Source organism: Myxine glutinosa, chromosome 12 (genome assembly GCF_964187855.1).
Source record: "Myxine glutinosa chromosome 12, kmMyxGlut1.1, whole genome shotgun sequence".
In the NCBI taxonomy this organism is placed as follows: domain Eukaryota; kingdom Metazoa; phylum Chordata; class Myxini; order Myxiniformes; family Myxinidae; genus Myxine; species Myxine glutinosa.
The window spans coordinates 12015427-12036612 of record NC_136272.1 but is presented as its reverse complement, the minus strand read 5'-3'; the positions used below and the strand labels follow the sequence as shown (position 1 = coordinate 12036612).

General features: G+C 47.3%; 1 protein-coding gene across 1 annotated transcript in view; it reads right to left on the bottom strand.

The window, feature by feature from the left end:
- Positions 1-1323: 1323 nt before the first annotated feature.
- LOC144888388 (cartilage acidic protein 1-like) overlaps positions 1324-21186 on the bottom strand; it is a 246602-nt gene continuing 226739 nt past the window's right edge. Inside the window, exons 10-12 of the mRNA XM_078766245.1 lie at positions 4091-4259; positions 1715-1854; positions 1324-1341 (exon numbers count right to left, since the gene is read on the bottom strand). Of these exons, the coding sequence (XP_078622371.1) occupies positions 1324-1341; positions 1715-1854; positions 4091-4259 (327 nt within the window). The remainder of the gene's footprint in view (positions 1342-1714; positions 1855-4090; positions 4260-21186) is intronic.

The window sequence follows — 21186 nt, the reverse complement described above, 5'->3', positions numbered from 1 at the left end:
AAGAAAATGTGGGAGGGGGAATCATTGGGAAAGGAGATACCTATTCACATCTCTCATAAACTGGGAAAGGTGGTATGTTGCTGGGAAAGAGGATGCAGGTAGGGAATTCCAGAGTTTGTCCAAAATGATCCAAAATCGAAAGTCGAAGCCACAGGGATTGTGCGGGCTCCTGTCTTGTATTGATCTGTCAAATTTCAGAATAATCACCCGGGTGATAAGGGAGGAGTAGCAAAAACAGGGAAAAGTTAGCGGACAGATGGATGGATGACCGGATGGACGGACACACATCCGGACACCACGACCCATTTTATAAGTTCTTCGAGAATCAAGATGAGATGCCCTAATAATAAATAGATAGACCTCAAAGCAGGACAATTGCGCAACGTAGATACCAACGTAGAGGGTCGCAATGGCCTATACCTTTCGAAAGATACCGCGGCATCTTTGACGTCCACAACAAATGCAGACGCGACTGCTGGTCCCAACATCAATGACGACATGCTCTCAGATCCAATGTCTCCTGCTGCCATCACAGTAAAACTCGTTATATTTTAAGCGCTTTGGCTCCATCAAACGAAATCGCTAGTCCGGAGAGCTTAATAGGCAAGTGCCCTCTATCAATGAGATATCAATAAACCATTATGATGTAAAAATTTATGATGTGAATATCTCCTACCGACTCTTCTCCGGCCTTGCTCCCCCAGCTCTCTCTGTGCCCTGTCCCGCAAATATTTCCACGGGTCGCACAAGATCTGTCTGCAACCCTCTTATGGGTAAACTGCCAAAATCTCGGCTCTCTATTCACCTTCACTCCTTCATTCTCTTTAGTCCCGCCTCTGGAACAAACTCTCTCACTCTCTTCAATCCCATTCATCCCTCCAGGTCTTTAAAACAGCTGTTCACCACCACCTCTTATCTTCCCCCATCCAAAACCTTGATCTTTTCTACCCCCGTTAAAACACCCCAAATCCACTTTTTTGAAATACCGACTTCTTTCCTGGAAGTCCCGAACATTGTCCTTGTGTTTTATACTTCTCCCACCTCCCCCCTTCACACGCCTCCTCCCCCCAAGCCCTCTCGCTCCCACAGATCTCCTGATGTCCCTGCTCTCAAATGTTGTGTTTGTGTGCTTCCCCCTCTCTCCCCATCTTGTCTACCGCTCCCCTTATTATATGTTTTATGTGTCTGTTTGATTTTTTGTGTGATTAATGTTAGCTCTTTCACGAGCCTCGATCTTGTATACCAAAAAAAAATACAAAAATTTACCAAAATTTACAAAAAATTACAAAAGTTTACGAGTAAAATTTTAAAAGTAACTTTTGATTATCCATCCTTAACCACCTCCACATAAAAAAAAACTCTTGATAGGCATCAAAAACCTAAAACCGATGTGTTTTTAAACAAGTCTCCATCAACCCAGTTTATGTGCTGGCAGAATAGTTTGGCCCCAGAAGTTTGAATCTCCATCAAGCTATAAACTGTCATCCTGGTGTTTTACAGGCAGGCCAAAGCATCAATGTGTGTGCTGTTCCTCCGATTACCGTTAAACTGGACGGTGCCCTTCGTGAAGAGCAAGCAAGTTATCGCCGGCACCCTGGCCATATTCCAAAATTCCTGCTCTACCATACAGAGGCACCGCATTGGTGGCACAGCAAAATGATGCTACCCAGAGCCATGCGCTGCATACGAAAGAAGAAGAAGATCCCCATTTTACCTGTTGGCGGTTCCTGCGCTGTGTCCTTTTTGTGGGGTAAGGGATCTCAATGACAGAGTTAACATCCGCCGGATAGAGCCTCCGAGAGTAGATAATTCCATCAGGCCAGGTAACTTCAACACGTGTTGCCACGTCCTGAGCTGCCATGGAAACCACAACAAATGGGTAGCCAACAATTAAATATAATACATTCTCAATATTTCAACAATGCATCGTAAAATCATCCCACCAATGCTAATCACAAAAAAGCCATTTCATGTTATATCTGAAGGAACAGTTTGAACAATTTTTATAGTTTTATTTTTGTTTCTATTTTTTTTTTTTTTTACAAATTGTAGGCCTACCACAAAAATGTTTCATGTAAATTCAACAAAATTGTCTTTGGAGTGATACTGCACATTAATTAAGCTTCATAATGTAAAATTCCCATCTGGAATGTAGACGTTGACCATACAATTAGGGGTTTAATTTTATATAATGATGTTCACAACAGTCCAAGAGACAAAAAGTATAATGGGTGTGTGTGTGTGTGTGTGTGTGTGTGTGTGTGTGTGTGTGTGTGTGTGTGTGTGTGTGTGTGTGTGTGTGTGTGTGTGTGTGTGTGTTTGCATGCAAGTTGTTGTTACCTGCTATCCCCACAATTGGGTGGGCCTCAGGAGATGGAACGGAGAGCTACCGGGTCTCAAAGTATTTACCTCCGTTAGCGTGTGTGTGTGCGCGTGCATGCGCGTGGATGTGTGTGTTTGTGCATGTGCGCACAATATATGTGCAATATGTCACACACAAAACAGGTGAACACAACATACCACTGTACAACATGTCACGCATAATATGTGTGTATACAATACAACATGTGCACAATATGTATATACAGTATGTATATGATGCATAAAAATAACATTATGCATACAATACACAGAATATGATGCCACGCAAAACAAAACAACTCCAAAAGCAAAACCAAAGCCAAACGTGTGTAAACCATAATACCTCGTGTGCACGTGTTTGCGTGTGCACATGCATGCATGTGTGTGTGTGTGTGTGTGTTGGATAGTGAGTGTCTATGAACAGCAATCTTCACAGGTTTTTCCACAGATTCTCGATGGGATTCAAGTCTGGGCTTTGGCTGGGCCACTCAAGGACTTTCATGTTCTTATTCTGAAGCCATTCCAGTGTTGATTTTACTGTATGCTTGGGGTCATTGTCCTGTTGGTACAGAAATCTTCACCTCAGTCTCAAGTCTTTTGCACTCTGAAGCACGTTCTCCTCGTGGAGATTTGCCTGTATTTGGCTCCATTCATTGTTCCTTCTATCCTTACAAGCCTCCCAGTCTCTGCCGCTGAAAAGCATCCCCATAGCATGATGCTACCACCACCATGCTTCACGGTAAGGATGGTATTAGATGGGCGATGAGCCGTGCTCGGTTTCTGCCAGACGTAGCACTTGCCTTCAGCCAAAGAGTTACATTTTCATCTCATCAGACCACAGAATATTTTGCCTCATGCTCTCAGAATCTTTCACGTGCCTTTTTGCAAACTCCAGGTGTGCTATCATGTGCCTTCTTCTCAGGAGTGGCTTCCGCCTGGCCACTCTTTCATAATGCCAGGATTTGGGAAGTGCTGCAGAGACTGGTGTCCTTCCAGCAGGTTCTCCCATGTCAGCCAAGGAGCTCTGTAGTTCTGTCAGAGTGACTGGTCACCTCCCTGACCAAGGTCCTTCTTGCCCGGTTGCTCAGTTTAGTCGGACGGCCAGCTCTAGGAAAAGTTTGGGTAGTTCCATATTCTTTCCATTTCTTAATGATGGAGCTCACTGTGCTACTGGGAACTTTCAACACTCCAGAAATTGTTTTATACTTTCTCCAGATCTATGCCTCATATATATATATATATATATATATATATATATATATATATATATATATATATATATATATACATATATATATATATACATATATATACATATATATACATATATATATATATATATATATATATATATATATATATATATACATATATATATATATATATATACATATATATATATATATATATATATATATATATATATATATATATATATATACATATATATATATATATATCGGGAGACCCGTTGCAGTACACACATGCACTGCAAAATAAATAAATAATAGTGTCTTTGAATTTGTCCCAAAATAATTTTGAATCCCCTTGTATTTTATAGGCAAAGTCCTGTCGTTATTTGTTCTTTTGAGAGTATTAAAAATATTGATCATATTAATATGCTAGTTGAAATAGAGTCACTGGGATCCCTTTTTGCCTCACCGTGTTCCTGCATAATATAATCAGGTAAATATCAAGGAAATTAAAATGCAAATTGAAAAAGACTTACCCAGCCCAAAATGGGCAACAGGCTCCATCTGACAAAGATAACCTGAACCTCCATCAATGATACGAAGCTGAGGGCTGCTTTTCTCCATGTGTAGCTGTACCCTGGCACCACGTGCAAATGCACCAGCCTCAGTGCGAGGAATCACTCGCAACCAGTTGTTTCCCTTTCCCTGTAAAGATCAAAAAATAAAAATCACAAAGGGAACCCCCCCCCCCCCTCCCAAAAAAAAATATATATACACAAAGAATTAAGTTAAGCACCCCCCCCCGTTTTTTTACAACCTCGCACATTACAAGTTTGTTGTCGTCAAAACAGTGTAATATACCCATGATATTGCTATATTTGCTGGAGAAGTGATATTATGGTCACATAAAAACATAACAATCATGCCGTTTTCAATATTTTATTCTGAATAATTTAAGGTGAAATTTTTTGGGAATTTTAGGCATATTTTCACCTCAATTTAAGTATGGAGCTATAGGTCCATCACGGACAGTGTGGATGACGTTTATGTTTTCTAACGTACAGTCATTGTTCTGAGAAGACCTCTAGCGATCTTTGCGTCAATAACGTGTGTAGGACCCACGTGATCGGATCACTGACTCAACCCTACGTCTCATAGACCCTGTAAGCCGTCGTATGCGTTGCTGTGGCAGGTTGTTCCATTCCCGATGTAATGCACGTTCCAATTCATCCAGATTGGCTATTGGAGGGACCATCTTCGCAATTTGTCGTCCCAACACGTCCCAAACGTGCTCGAGGGGGTTCAGGTCAGGACTGTACGCAGACCAGGGGATGGTTGTCACAGCACCTTGCTCCAGCAAGGCTCGGACGCGTCTCGCACGGTGAGGCCTGGCGTTGTCATCCATGAAGATGGGTCTGCTGGCGAGGGTGTGGTCATCGAAGTGCGGGATTACGGTGGTATTCAGGATTTCCTCGGCATATCGCTCTCCGTTGAGGTTACCTCGCACAGTTATCAGGTCCAAGGTGCTGTGACAACCATCCCCTGGCCTGCGTACAGTCCTGACCTGAACCCCCTCGAGCACGTTTGGGACATGTTGGGACGACAAATTGCGAAGATGGTCCCTCCAATAGCCAATCTGGATGAATTGGAACGTGCATTACATCGGGAATGGAACAACCTGCCACAGCAACGCATACGACGGCTTACAGGGTCTATGAGACGTAGGGTTGAGTCAGTGATCCGATCACGTGGGTCCTACACACGTTATTGACGCAAAGATCGCTAGAGGTCTTCTCAGAACAATGACTGTACGTTAGAAAACATAAACGTCATCCACACTGTCCGTGATGGACCTATAGCTCCATACTTAAATTGAGGTGCAAATATGCCTAAAATTCCCAAAAAATTTCACCTTAAATTATTCAGAATAAAATATTGAAAACGGCATGATTGTTATGTTTTTATGTGACCATAATATCACTTCTCCAGAAAATATAGCAATATCATGGGTATATTACACTGTTTTGACGACAACAAACTTGTAATGTGCGAGGTTGTAAAGAAACGGGGGGGGTGCTTAACTTAATTCTTTGTGTATATATATATATATACATACATATTGTAGTGAGAACCATTGGAGATTTATCCTCCCAAGACGCCGAGCAGAGGCAAAACTGTGCATACATGGATAATCCACTCCACCGTGATACAGTTGTTTGACTAATTACACCGCGCAGGTGTTTCAGTACGGGAGGGTTTAAATATGCAGGCGAAATCGCGACTCATATACACAGCTATCGTTTAAAAATAAATAGGTTTAATAAATAAAGAATGTAATGGGGACGTGGGAAGTAAAGTGCAGTCGAAATGCAGCGATTACCGAATGGGTGTTAACGCCGATCTCCTCGAATGAACGGTAACAGTTTCTTGGTTATCTTATAATATCTACTTAACCCAGGGTAGACATTTGGGAAACACAGGTGCACATGGCTTTCCTGGAGTGCCGTGGCCATCGCATCCTGCTCTCGAACACCTCTCCTCATCTGGTCTTTTGGGGTTTACAAACACTTATTCTGACAGGCATCAAGATATTTACTTCTGAATAATTAACCCCCAGGTTATTACATATGTACGTATACACTGTTACGTGATAACCTCAGGGCATGGCGAGGTGATGCACTGATAACACAAAGGGCATCACAGCAGAAAACAAGAATGGCACTCTTCGACGTCACGACGTCGAATGATATGCCTCCACCCACATTATTACATCATTATGATACTTGTATCAACTTTAATTTAAATCCATTCAGCCATGCCCAAGTTAGCACATTTTTACCTGACATGACCTCTGACCTTTGACCTATTGACTCCAAAATTTAATCAGTTCATGTTTACATCATTATACATACCCGTACCAAGTCTTAATTTAAATCCCTTCAGCTATTCACAAGTTCTCACATTTTTACCTGACATGACCTCTGACCTTTGGACTTTTACTTCAGGACCCCCAAAATCTAATCAGTTAATCTTTACATCATCTATCTATAATTCCAGTAATCTCTGTACGTTTGTACGTTTGTACGTCTGTACGTCTGTACGTTTGTCTGTGACCGCTGTTTCTCGACAACTACCGGTCCGATATACTTGAAACTTGCCAGGTATATTGCTGGGGACCCGAGGATGTGCCTTTTCAAGGTTTGAAATTAATCGGACAAGTACTTACCGAGCTATGGCGATTTAGCCGTTCGCCGTTCGCTTTGCCGTTGCGAATGGACCAAACCATTCATGTAAATAGAGGGGGGGGGGGTTCTGTGGTCGTTCGCTTTGGCTTTGCGAATGGACCAAACCATTCATGTAAATAGAGGGGGGGGTTCTGTGGTCGTTCGCTTTGGCTTTGCGAATGGACCAAACCATTCATGTAAATAGAGGGGGGGGGGGGTTCTGTGGTCGTTGCGAATGGACCAAACCATTGTTTTTTTTTTGCAGTTTTTTTTTTTTTTGCAGTTTTTTTTTTTTTGCAAGGAACGGGCACCCACGTACGGGCACGTCCTAGCTTATATATAGTACGGGCATGCCCTAGTTATACAAACCTGTATAAAGTTTGAATTAGATCCCTTGAGCCATTTTCAAGTTATAGACTTATTACAGACTTTGACCTTTAACCTTTGACCTCTTTAACTCAAAATCTAATCACTTAATCTTTACATCATTATACATACTCGTACCAAATTTGAATTGGATCACGGGCAACAGGCTCCATCTGACACCATCTTACATTTTTATACATGACCCTAAGCACGCTGGGATGGTATTTGCTTAAATAACACATCGGCGGAGGCCTGTGCAGCATTTTTATACATGGCCCTAAGCCTGCTGGGATGGTATTTGCCTAAATAACACATCGGCGGAGGCATGTGCAGCATTTTTATACATGACCCTAAGCACGCTGGGATGGTATTTGCTTAAATAACACATCGGCGGAGGCCTGTGCAGCATTTTTATGCATGACCCTAAGCATGCTGGGATGGTATTTGCTTAAATAACACATCGGCAGAGGCCTGTGCAGCATTTTTATACATGACCCTAAGCACGCTGGGATGGTATTTGCTTAAATGACACATCGGTGGAGGCCTGTGCAGCATTTTTATACATGACCCTAAGCACGCTGGGATGGTATTTGCTTAAATGACACATCGGTGGAGGCCTGTGCAGCATTTTTATACATGACCCTAAGCATGCTGGGATGGTATTTGCTTAAATAACACATCGGCCACACCTGTAAAGAAGCCGTTGCTTGGTGTCCCTGATTTACCCCGGTGTTTCCATATTTTTGCCCACTACCTGGAGTGGGTGTGTGGGGGGGGGGGGAGGGGGGAGGGAGGGCAGGTATTACCCTTGGACTACCCAGGATAACATCTATCCCCTGCTGTAAAACGCAAAAATGAAAATCTGAGTATTTTAATATTAAAACAAACAAAAATTATCTGTGATGTACAAATATTAATCTTCTGTCTTGCAATCATTCACCTCTGACACCTATTATCAGAATGTTCAACACAGGTATAGCGTTGCAGTTGCGATTTTACACCTGCACGGTAAATTGCTTTTCCATTTATCGTACCAAGAATCCAATACATCCCATAATGATGAAGCTGATTATAGGTGCATTACTTTTGTTTTATGTCTCCTGTTACGAAACCTAATATATCCTGTTCTTTATCACATCAGGTGTGTGCTACACAGTGGACGGTGCCCCAGGTAAACTTTCATTCAACCTTGCGCCACTCCTCCCCTCCCCCCCCCCCTCCCACCCCACACACACACACACACACACACACACACACACACACACACACACACACACACACACACACACACACACACACACACACACACACACACACACACACACACACACACACACACACACACACACAATTAACTTTCGAAAATACATATTGAGCATTAGTATGAATAAAACTTCTGCATTTATAATTACATTTATTTTAAATTTTACATGGGGAAATCGTATATTGATTGTATATCGTACATTGATTGTATATCGTACATTGATTGTATATCGTACATTGATTGTATATCGTATATTGATTGTATATCGTATATTGATTGTATATGTATATTGATTGTATATCGTATATTGATTGTATATCGTATATTGATTGTATATCGTATATTGATTGTATATCGTATATTGATTGTATATCGTATATTGATTGTATTGTAGCGGCTACCGCTGGGTTTACACAATCGCCTTGCACCTACCAAGGACGCAGAGCGATCACCATGCCGGGCTCGTCCAGGACGCCCGGGCAGGCCCGCGCTCAACTTGCCAGGCCTCGGCCGGGACGCCCGGGCATGCCCGGGCACGCCCGGCCACGCCCGCTCTCGACTTGCCGGGACGCGGCCAGGACGCCCGGCCACGCCCCCTCTCGCCTTTCCCGGGCAAACGCTCCGGGATAATGTGTGTATATATATTGCTGCCCGATAAACGGGCTTTTCAGAGTACCCGAGTTGTTTTGTGACAATAAAGAAACTCGGACGAATTCCAGCTTTTTGTCGCGCCCATTCTTCCGACTACGTGGGAGCACAGCTCCTTCATTGGTGATCTACCGACATGGACACGGCAGTTGCCCTTAAACTGCCTACCTTCTGGGAGGCTCACGCGGCGGTTTGGTTCGCCCAGGCGGACTCCCTGTTCGCCCTGCGAGGCATCACGGCCGACGACACCCGCTTCCACCATGTGGTAGCAGCGCTCGGTTCAGCCACCGCGGCCCGCGCCCTGAGCCTCCTCGAGAGCCCGCCAGCCGCTGACAAATACGGCGCGATTAAAAAGCTCCTCCTCGACGCTTTCGCCCTCCCATCGGCGGAACGTGCACGGCGCCTGCTCGACCTGCCCGAGCTCGGCGACACGCGCCCGTCCGAGCGAATGGACTACATGCTTTCGCTGCTCGGCGAGCACTCTCCGGCATTCATGTTCCGGGAGCTGTTCCTCCGTCAGCTGCCTAGCCCGGTACGCCTCGCCCTGGTGAGCACGACGATCACGGATCCCCGCGCCCTCGCCATGGAAGCCGACAAGATCTCCGCGGCAGGCCAACGCATTGCAGCAGCGACCTGGGGCCCACCGCCGTCCGACGCAATGCCCATGGCGCCCGAGCACCCGGCACGGTCGACGACCGAACGGCCGACGCAATTGGCGGCCGCAACGCCGAGCCGACCACCTCCAGCACGACGACCAGGGCCTCCACCTGACCAGGCGTGGTGTTACTATCATGCCAGGTTCAGCCAGAAGGCCCGGACATGCCGACCCCCGTGCACCTTCGGCAGGTGGGAAACGGCCGGGCCGGCGTTCATTACCAGCCATAAGCACCGGCAACACGGGCAACTTACTTTTCATCATGGACAAAGCATCCGGACGGCGTTTCCTGTGCGACACCGGCGCCCAACTGAGCGTCATACCCACCTCCGATCAGGACAGGCAGTCCGCGGTTTGCGGCCCCTCCTTGGTTGCGGCCAACGGATCGGCCATCCGCACCTTCGGCCCACACAACGTCACCCTCTGCTTTGGCGGCCAACGCTTTACTTGGATGTTTGTAACCGCAAACGTGGCCATGGCTCTGCTAGGCGCCGACTTCCTCTGCGCACACGGACTGCTGGTGGACGTCCAACGGCGTCGCCTCATCAACGCCGAGACCTTCAGCTCCCTGGTATGCACATTGAGCAGCTCCGCTCCGACCGAGCTGGCATGCGCCCCCCTGGCGGCGAACGAGTTTGCTCGCCTGCTCACGGAGTTCCCGGCCCTCACGCGGCCGACGTTTTCGGCCGTCGCAGTACGACATGGGATCGAGCACCACATACCAACCACGGGCCCGCCGGTCTACGCCAGAGCCCGCCGCCTCGACCCAGCCAAGCTCGCCATGGCCAAAGCCGAGTTAGATGCTTTGGAACACCTCGGCATCATGCGGCGCTCCGATAGCGCGTGGGCTTCGCCACTACACATCGTCCCAAAACCAGGAGGCGGCTGGCGCCCATGTGGCGACTACCGCCGCCTTAACGATGCTACCACCCCCGACAGGTATCCGATCCCGCACATCCAAGACTTCTCCGCCCGTCTGGCAGGACGGGTCATTTTTTCAAAAATCGATCTCATACGGGGATATCACCAGGTACCTGTCAGGGCGGCCGACATCCCTAAAATGGCCGTCATCACGCCGTTCGGCTTATTCGAATTCCTACGGATGCCGTTTGGCCTCAAGAACGCGGCTCAGGCGTTCCAGCGCTTGATGGACGGCGTGCTGCGTGACCTGCCGTTCCTCTTCGTTTACCTGGACGACATCCTCGTCACCAGTACGTCCCGGGCCGAGCACCTCCTCCACCTCCGAACACTGTTCGGGCGCCTCAGCAAGCACGGCCTCATCGTCAACCCGGCCAAATGCCACTTCGGCACGATGGCCGTTGATTTTTTGGGCCACCACATCACCAAGAACGGGGCCGTGCCGCTGCCAACCACGGTCGAGGCCATCACCACGTTTCCGCGTCCCCGCTCCATAAAGGCCCTGCAGGAATTCCTGGGAATGGTGAATTTCTATCACCGCTTCGTGCCCCGTGCTGCTCAACTCATGCGGCCCCTCTACAAAGCCCTCCGGGGCAAGCCGGCCAAGCACGACATCGTCTGGTCCACAGCAATGGACACGGCCTTCCAAAGCTCAAAGCGGGCCCTCGCCGACGCAACACTGCTCGCTCACCTGGTGCTCAACGCTCCCATCGCCCTCACCACGGATGCCTCCGACTACGCGGTGGGCGCCGTACATGAGCAATGGGTGAACGGGGTTTGGCAGCCACTCGCTTTTTTCAGCCGGCAGCTCCGGCCGAACGAGCTCAAATATAGCACGTTTGACCGTGAGCTCCTCGGTCTACACCTGGCCGTTCGCCATTTCCGCCACCTCCTGGAGGGCCGACCCTTCACGGCGTTCGTCGACCACAAGCCGTTGGTTTACGCCAGTGTTTCCAAACCTGTGGTACACGTACCACTAGTGGTATGCGAGGGCCTTCCAGGTGGTTCGCGACAACCTTTTAAAAAAATGATTTGGCCTGATAATTTTTTTATTTCTGATTTCTGATATATTTCATGATTTCCGATGTGCTGTGAGCAAAGTTATGCCCCGCATCGACCAGCTTGTGGAGAAGAAACAGATGCAGCCCTCGCATTAAATTGAAATAAGCCTGATATCTTATCGAATTGAGTTTTTCTGGAACCAGGTGGTACGCGGATTGAGTTTTTCTGAAATCAGGTGGTACGCGGCGACGGTACGGGACCTCCAAGTGGTACTCGATCAGAAAACGGTTGGGAAACACTGGTTTACGCAATGGCCAAGGTCACGGAGCCGTGGTCGGCCCGCCAACAGCGCCACCTCTCCGCCGTGTCGGAGTTTACCACGGACATCCGGCACGTCGCCGGCAAAAACAACGCCGTGGCCGCCTGTCTTTCTCGGGCCAGCGCGAACGCGGTCCACCTCGGCGTGGACTTCACGCTTATGGCGGCGGACCAAACCACCGACACCACGGTGCAAGCCCTCCGGGCGGCAGACACGGGCCTCCGCCTGGCCGACATCCCCTTCGCGGACACTGTCCTGCTCTGCGACGTCTCCCAAGGCAGCCTCGCCCCATCGTGCCCGTTACCTGGCAACGCCGCATCTTCGCCTCCCTCCACGGCCTTTCCCACCCGGGCCGGAAAGCTTCCCAGAAGCTGGTGTTGGCGCGATTCGTCTGGCACGGCCTTCGATCGGACGTCCGCGATTGGGCCAGCACCTGCACAGCCTGCCAACAGGCCAAGGTCCACCGACACACCCAGGCCCCGCTGGCACCTTTCACCATGCCCGAACGACGTTTTGACCACGTCAACGTGGATTTGGTGGGCCCCCTCCCCCATCACGGGGGTTCACACACCTGCTCACCATGGTGGACAGGACCACCAGGTGGCCGGAGGCCATTCCCCTCGTCTCCACCACCACCGCCGACGTGGCGCAGGCTTTCATCGCCAGCTGGGTCACCCGCTTCGGCGCACCGGCAGACATCTCGTCGGACCGCGGACCGCAGTTCACCTCCGAGCTGTGGGGCACGGTCGCCCGCAACCTGGGGGTCAAGCTCCACCGTACTACGGCCTACCACCCCCAAGCCAACGGGTTGTGTGAGCGATTCCACCGCTCCATGAAGGCCGCGCTCATGGCCGGCCTTCAAGATGGCGGTTGGGCCGACCGGCTGCCGTGGGTCCTTTTGGGCCTCTGCACGGCCCCCAAGGGATCCACAGCCGAGCTTGTCTATGGCCAGGCGCTATGCATCCCGGGAGAATTCGTGCCCGACGCTACCAGTCCCTGATCCGCAGCTCACCAGCGCTCGGACCTCCAGGAGGCCGCCCGACGGTTTGCCCCCGTGCCAACATCCCACCACGGTGCCCCCAGTCCTCCGTCCCCCCAGCGCTTCGCACAGCGGAGTACGTTTTTGTGCGTCATGACGCACATCGGGGGCCACTCCGGCCGCCGTACGACGGGCCTTCCGGGTCCTGCGACGGGACGACAAGTCGTTCGTCATCGACATCGGCGGCAGGTCGGACCGGATTGCGGTGGACCGCCTCAAGCCGGCGCACGTGGACATCGACCAACTGCCACGGTTGGCCCTTCCGCCGCGGTGAGGCCACCCCCCGTCCACGGTGCCCCCCACTCGACCGCCCACCACCACACCGGACCCCCCCCCCCCCCCCACGACCCGCCAGGGGTCGCTTCGGCCGGGTAATCAGGACCCCCCTCAAATTGACCCTGCCGGTGCAAGTCGATTCTGGGGGGACGTGTGTAGCAGCTACCGCTGGGTTTACACAATCGCCTTGCACCTACCAAGGACGCGGAGCGATCACCATGCCGGGCTCGTCCAGGACACCCGGGCAGGCCCACTCTCGACTTGCCAGGCCGCGTCCGGGACGCCCGGGCATGCCCGGGCATGCCCGCCCTCGACTTGCCAGGCCGCGGCCAGGACGCCCGGCCACGCCGCCTCTCGCCTTTCCCGGGCAATCGCTCCCGGATAATATGTGTATATATATTGCTGCCCGAAAAACGGGCTTTTCAAAGTACCCGAGTTGTTTTGTGACAATAAAAAACTCGGACGAATTCCAGCTTTTTGTCGCGTCCATTCTTCCGACTACGTGGGAGCACAGCTCCTTCAGTATATCGTATATTGATTGTATATCGTATATTGATTGTATATCGTATATTGATTGTATATCGTATATTGAGTGTTCTCAGTTCTGAGTGTTCTCAGAGGACCCCTCAGTTACTTCAAAGCGTTCTCAGAATGAAGGGTTCCTGGCGTGCAAACTCCATTTTACAAAGCAACCAGAAGACAATCTGCACTGATGTCCCCGAGAGCATTCCGTTCACTCATTGCACACCCACCATGAGGCATCAGGGCAGCTGTGACAAGCGATGAACATTTTGTAACTGAAAATCGATGCTGGACAGTTTGCTATTCCTCCGAAAGGAGCTGCCAAAGGAGCTTGGAGTCGATGCTTGAAAGCAAGAACATCCAAGGTGTTGTAAATAATGGCTGACTCATTCTCAAAAGACGCCATGGGATCGGCAAACTCCATAGGATGATGCAGAGGTAGCACACACTCCCTTCTGAGCCTTTTGAGATAACTCATTTATTCTTTGAATCTCGACCCGGTTATAAAACGTCACCCTGGTATTCGCATGCGGAGCGACACACCACAAGGTGGGCCGCCCCTCGGATGAACCTCAAGCTGGAGACCCTGGCTGCCATCACTGATCTTTGGTGGAAAGTGGTTGAGTAATCACCGGCACCCTGAGCAAGTTAGAAATTGCTCGCCACTGTCAAACGAAAGAAAGTAGGGCCTAGCCAGCCGGTTGGTGAAAAACCTGGGCTAGAAATCTTATCCGACCGACCCCACAGGAAGGAGGGATTAATTTGGGCCTTTCAGGAAGTAGTAGCAGAGGAAATGTGGCCTAAATAAAGATCACTGCGTACTGACTTAGCAGTTTATCACAGCTGGTCAGTCATCCAATTTCTGTGCTCAATACAAGGAGAAATCACCGAAACTTGTTATAACTGCATGGAATGTTTCAAAACTACTTGACGATTCTCTAAATCAGCTTCAGCATAAGACTGTCGTTGTGGTACATGAGGTAGCTGGGTTTAGTGTTGATATCGCTGCACTCAGTGAGACAAATTTCTCTGATGACGGCGTTCTTCAAGAAGTGGGGTTTTTTTTGGTTTTGTATACAAGATCGAGCTCGTGTAAGAGGTAACATGAATGACAAAAAACAAACTGACACATAAGACATAACAAAGGGAGCGGGGGACAAGATGGGGAGAGAGACGGAAGCACACAAGTACAACATTTGAGAGCAGGGACATCAGGAGATCTGTGGGAGGGAGAGGGCTTGGGGGGGAGGAGGCATGGGAAGGGGGGAGGTTGGGAGAGGTAAAAAACACATGGACACTGCTAGGACTTCCAGGAAAGAAGTTTGTATTTCAAAAAAGTGGATCTGGGGTGAATTAACGGGGGTAGAAAAGATCAAGGTTTTGGATGGGGGAAGATAAGAGATGGTGGTGGAAATGTGCTTTAAAGACCTGGAGGGAGGAGTGGAATTGAAGAGAGCGAGGGAGTTTGTTCCAGAGGCGGGAGAAAAGGGGAATGAAGGTGTGAAGGTGAATAGAGAGTCTCTTGATTTTGGCAGTTTCACCAGAAGAGGGTTGCTGGCAGATCTTGTGCGACATGTAGAAATATTTGGGGGACAGAGCACAGAGAGAGCTGGGGGAGCAAGGCCGGAGAGGAGTCGGTAGAAGACAGAAAGACCACCAACCTGCCTGCGGTGAGTGAGTGAAAGGCCCTCGGAGTTAACTTCATCGCAATATTCAGGCTATGAAGCTATAAAGCCTTCTATATAAAGGGTTCAGGCTATAAAGTCTTCTATATAAAGGGTTCAGACTATAAAGTCTTCTATATAAAGGGTTCAGGCTTTCAAGTCTTCCATATAAAGGGTTCAGGCTATAAAGTCTTCTATACAAAGGGTTCAGGCTATAAAGTCTTCTATACAAAGGGTTCAGGCTATAAAGTCTTCTATATAAAGGGTTCATGCTGTGAAGTCTTCTATATAAAGTGTTAAGGCTGTAAAGTCTTCTATATAAAGGGTTCAGGCTATAAAGTCTTCTATACAAAGGGTTCAGGCTATAAAGTCTTCTATATAAAGGGTTCATGCTGTAAAGTCTTCTATATAAAGGGTTCAGGCTATAAAGTCTTCTATATAAAGGGTTCATGCTGTAAAGTCTTCTATATAAAGTGTTAAGACTGTAAAGTCTTCTATATAAAGGGTTCAGGCTATAAAGTCTTCTATACAAAGGGTTCAGGCTATAAAGTCTTCTATATAAAGGGTTCATGCTGTAAAGTCTTCTATATAAAGTGTTAAGGCTGTAAAGTCTTCTATATAAAGTGTTAAGGCTGTAAAGTCTTCTATATAAAGGGTTCAGGCTATAAAGTCTTCTATATAAAGGGTTCATGCTGTAAAGTCTTCTATATAAAGTGTTAAGACTGTAAAGTCTTCTATATAAAGGGTTCAGGCTATAAAGTCTTCTATACAAAGGGTTCAGGCTATAAAGTCTTCTATATAAAGGGTTCATGCTGTAAAGTCTTCTATATAAAGTGTTAAGGCTGTAAAGTCTTCTATATAAAGTGTTAAGGCTGTAAAGTCTTCTATATAAAGGGTTCATGCTGTAAAGTCTTCTATATAAAGTGTTAAGGCTATAAAGTCTTCTATATAAAGGGTTCAGGCTATAAAGTCTTCTATATAAAGGGTTCAGGCTATAAAGTCTTCTATATAAAGTGTTAAGGCTGTAAAGTCTTCTATATAAAGGGTTCAGGCTATAAAGTCTTCTATATAAAGTCTTCTATATAAAGGGTTCAGGCTATAAAGTCTTCTATATAAAGGGTTCAGGCTCTAAAGTCTTCTATATAAAGGGTTCAGGCTATAAAGTCTTCTATATAAAGGGTTCAGGCTATAAAGTCTTCTATATGTTGTGTTTGTGTCCTTCCCCCTCTCTCCCCATCTTGTCTACCGCTCCCGATGTTACATGTTTTATGTGTCGGTTTGTCTTTCTGTGTGATTAATGTTCGCTCTTTCACGAGCCTCGATCTTGTATACAAAAAAAAAATATATATATATATATATATATAAAGGGTTCATGCTATAAAGTCTTCTATATATAAAGTCTTCTATATAAAGGGTTCAGGCTATAAAGTCTTCTATATAAAGGGTTCAGGCTATAAAGTCTTCTATATAAAGGGTTCAGGCTATAAAGTCTTCTATATAAAGGGTTCAGGCTATAAAGTGTTCTATATAAAGGGTTCATGCTATAAAGTCTTCTATATAAAGGGTTCAGGCTATAAAGTCTTCTATATAAAGGGTTCAGGCTATAAAGTCTTCTATATAAAGGGTTCAGGCTATAAAGTCTTCTATATAAAGGGTTCAGGCTATAAAGTCTTCTATATAAAGGGTTCATGCTATAAAGTCTTCTATATAAAGTGTTAAGGCTATAAAGTCTTCTATATAAAGGGTTCATGCTATAAAGTCTTCTATATATAAAGTCTTCTATATAAAGGGTTCAGGCTATAAAGTCTTCTATATAAAGGGTTCAGGCTATAAAGTCTTCTATATAAAGGGTTCAGGCTATAAAGTCTTCTATATAAAGGGTTCAGGCTGTAAAGTCTTCTATATAAAGGGTTCAGGCGATAAAGTCTTCTATATAAAGGGTTCAGGCTATAAAGTCTTCTATATAAAGGGTTCATGCTATAAAGTCTTCTATATAAAGGGTTCAGGCTATAAAGTCTTCTATATAAAGGGTTCATGCTATAAAGTCTTCTATATAAAGGGTTCAGGCTATAAAGTCTTCTATATAAAGGGTTCAGGCTATAAAGTCTTCTTTATAAAGGGTTCATGCTGTAAAGTCTTCTATATAAAGGGTTAAGGCTATAAAGTCTTCTATATAAAGGGTTCAGGCTATAAAGTCTTCTATATAAAGGGTTCAGGCTATAAAGTCTTCTATATAAAGGGTTCAGGCTATAAAGTCTTCTATATAAAGTGTTAAGGCTATAAAGTCTTCTATATAAAGGGTTCAGGCTATAAAGTCTTCTATATAAAGGGTTCATGCTGTAAAGTCTTCTATATAAAGGGTTCAGGCTATAAAGTCTTCTATATAAAGTGTTCATGCTATAAAGTCTTCTATATAAAGGGTTCAGGCTATAAAGTCTTCTATATAAAGGGTTAATAATAATAATAATCATGCATTTATTTTACTAGGACGTGCCCGTACGTGGGTGCCCGTTCCTTGCCAAAAAAAAAAAAAAAATGTCTTCGCCCATGCATGCATGGGCGTGCCCATGGGCCCATGGGCGTGCCCGTAAGTGCGTGATGTGACCGTACAATGAATGTATCGTCCCGACGCCGCAGCTCGGATGGCGCTGCAGTTAATCGGGCCTGTATCGGCAGAGTTATTATAAACGTGTACTACAATCGATCGTACCTTACAGCGTCTGCTCGCCACGTTCAGCATCAGTACGTCGTCACTATGACTATCCGTAAGTCCGGAAGTGACGTCCTCATTTGACTGTCCGGAAGGTCGCATATCGCAGTTACGATGAATCGCAAATTAGTTTTAATTAGTTTTAAAACATAGTTTAACGCCAACATAGCGCCAACATAGTTTGCCAACGTGAAATAAATGAATACGCTCTCAAATGTGCCGTCCGAGGCAGAGTCTGTTCGCCACGTTCGGCACACGTGATAGCTCGCTGCTCTCTGATTGGTTGAATCGTTTTTTGGACATAGCTCGGTAACTACTTCTCCGATTAATATGAAACCTTGAAAAGGCACATCCTCAGGTCCCCAGCAATATATCTGGCAAGTTTCAATTAGATCGGACCCGTGGTTGTCGAGAAACAGCGGTCACAGACAAACACACACACACACACACACACACACACACACACACACACACAGACACACAGAGATTACTGGAATTATAGATAGATATAGCGCTTTTCAGGAAGCCCAAAGACGCTTTGACAGAGTGCAAAACATAATGCATAGCAAAACATAAAAACAATTGCAAAAAAAGAAGAATCAATAGGGAAATATTCAAAGCACAAAGGAGGGAGAAGGAGAGGAGATAGTCAGGGGTTAGATGCTGTGGGTTAAATGTTGAATGCAGTGTTGAACAGGTGGGTCTTGAGGGATGTTTTGAATGTGGTGAGTGAGGAGGAGTCTCTGATGGTGTGAGGTAGCGAGTTCCAGAGGGTGGGAGCAGCGATGGAGAAGGCCCTGTCCCCCCAGGATCTAAATTTGGTCCGGATGAGGGGGGTCAGGAGGTTGGTACCAGCAGAGCGGAGGTTGCGGGTGGGAGTGTGTCTGGAGAGGAGGTCAGCCAGGTAGGATGGGGCCAGGTAATGGAGGGCTTTGTAGGTCAAGAGGAGGATTTTGTACTGGATTCTCTGGGAGATGGGGAGCCAGTGAAGCTTGTAAAGGACGGGGGTGATGTGGTCACGGGTCCGGGAATGGGTGAGTAGACGGGCAGCGGAGTTCTGAATGTATTGGAGTTTATTGGTGATTGTTGAGGGTGAACCATAAAGGAGGCTATTGCAGTAGTCCAGACGGGAAGTGATGAAGGTGTGGATGAGGGTTTCTGCAGCCACGGAGGAGAGGGATGGACGGAGACGGGCGATGTTTTTCAGGTGAAAGAAGGCTGTCTTTGTGATCTGTTTAATGTATTTGTCGAAGGAGAGGGTTTGGTCAAAGATGATGCCAAGATTCCGGATGTGAGGGGAGGTGGATACTGGGAAACCGTCGATGTTGAGGGCAAAGTTATGGGTGGACTTGGTGAGCGTTTTTGGGCCAATGATGATTATTTCAGATTTATCACAGTTAAGTTTGAGGAAGTTGATTTGAAGCCAGGATTTTATTTCAGTGATGCAGTTTGTCAGGATAGAGTGGGTGGCGGTGGAGATGGACTTGGTGGAGATGAAAAGCTGGATGTCATCGGCGAAGCAGTGGAATTGGAGACCATGACGGCGGATTAAGTGACCGAGGGGGGACAGGTAAAGGATGAAGAGGAGGGGGCCAAGAACTGAACCTTGGGGGACACCTTGGGGGAGGGGAGCAGTAGGGGATTTGCAGTTATTGATGGAGATGAACTGACGTCTGTCAGAGAGGTATGATTTAATCCAAGAGAGGGCACTGCCGGTAATGTTAAAGGTGGTTTCAAGTCGGGTGAGGAGGATGGTGTAATCGATGGTGTCAAAGGCGGCGCTGAGGTCGAGGAGGATGAGAATGTTGAGGTTGCCAGCGTCAGAGGAGAGGAGAAGGTCGTTGGTGATTTTGAGGAGAGCAATTTCAGTACTGTGGTTGGAGCGGAATCCGGATTGGAATGTTTCATACAGGTTATTGGCAGAGAGGTGATGTTTGAGTTGAGTGGCTACAGCGCGTTCCAAAACCTTTGACAGAAAGGGTAGGTTGGAGATGGGTCTGAAGTTATTTAGGGTGTCAGGGTTTAGTCCAGGTTTTTTCAGAATGGGGGTAACAGCAGCAATTTTGAGGGATGGTGGGACGATGCCTGTAGACAGGGAGGAGTTTATTGTTGCAATGATAAGTGGAGAGAGAGCAGGAAGGGAGGCCTTGACAAAGCTGGAGGGGATGGGGTCAAGAGTGCAGGTGGCAGTTTTCATTCCGATGAGGAGTTCAGAGAGGTCAGTAGGGGAGACAGGGGAGAATTGAGACAGGGGATGGCAGGATAAGGGGGGGCAGGTGGTTTGAGGGGGAGCGGGTGCGGCGGTGGTCAAGCTGTTGTAGATGTTTTCAATTTTGCGTTGGAAGAATGAAAGGAAGGAGATGCAGTTGTCTATTGTGAATGACTGGGTGGTGGTGTTCAGGGGGCTGAGGAGTTTGTTTATTGTAGAGAAGAGTGCTTTTGGGTTTCCGGAGCCAGAGTGGATAATTTGAGAGTAGTAGGCGGAGCGGGCGCGGGAGAGGGCATCTTTATAGTGTTGTAGGTGGTCCTTGTAGGCTTGGGAGTGAACTGTGAGACCTGTTTTATTGCGGAGTCTTTCAAGTTGGCGAGCACGAGTTTTCATCAGGCGGAGTTCAGGGGTAAACCAGGGAGCAGAATGGGTGAAAGAAACTGTTTTGGTTTTTATAGGCGCAAGTTGGTCAAGGCAGGAGGAGAGAGTGTGGTTGTAGTAGTCAGTGAGGTCAGAAGGGGTGTGGAGGTCAACGAAGGGAGAAGTGGACATTTTTTCAGAGAGGGTCGATGAGTATGAGGTAGGTGAAAGAGCGTTTAGCTTACGGAAGTTGATAGTGCGATAATGCCTTGGTGCTGGGGTGGGGATGTTGATGGTCAGAGTGATGGCTAGGTGGTCAGAGAGAGTGAGGTCGGAGCCAGAGAGATGGTGCAAAATTAGTCCAGTAGAGCAGACAAGGTCCAAAATGTGACCACGGTTATGGGTAGGAAAGTTGACATGTTGAGTGAGGTTAAAGCAGGTGAGTAAATCAGTGAA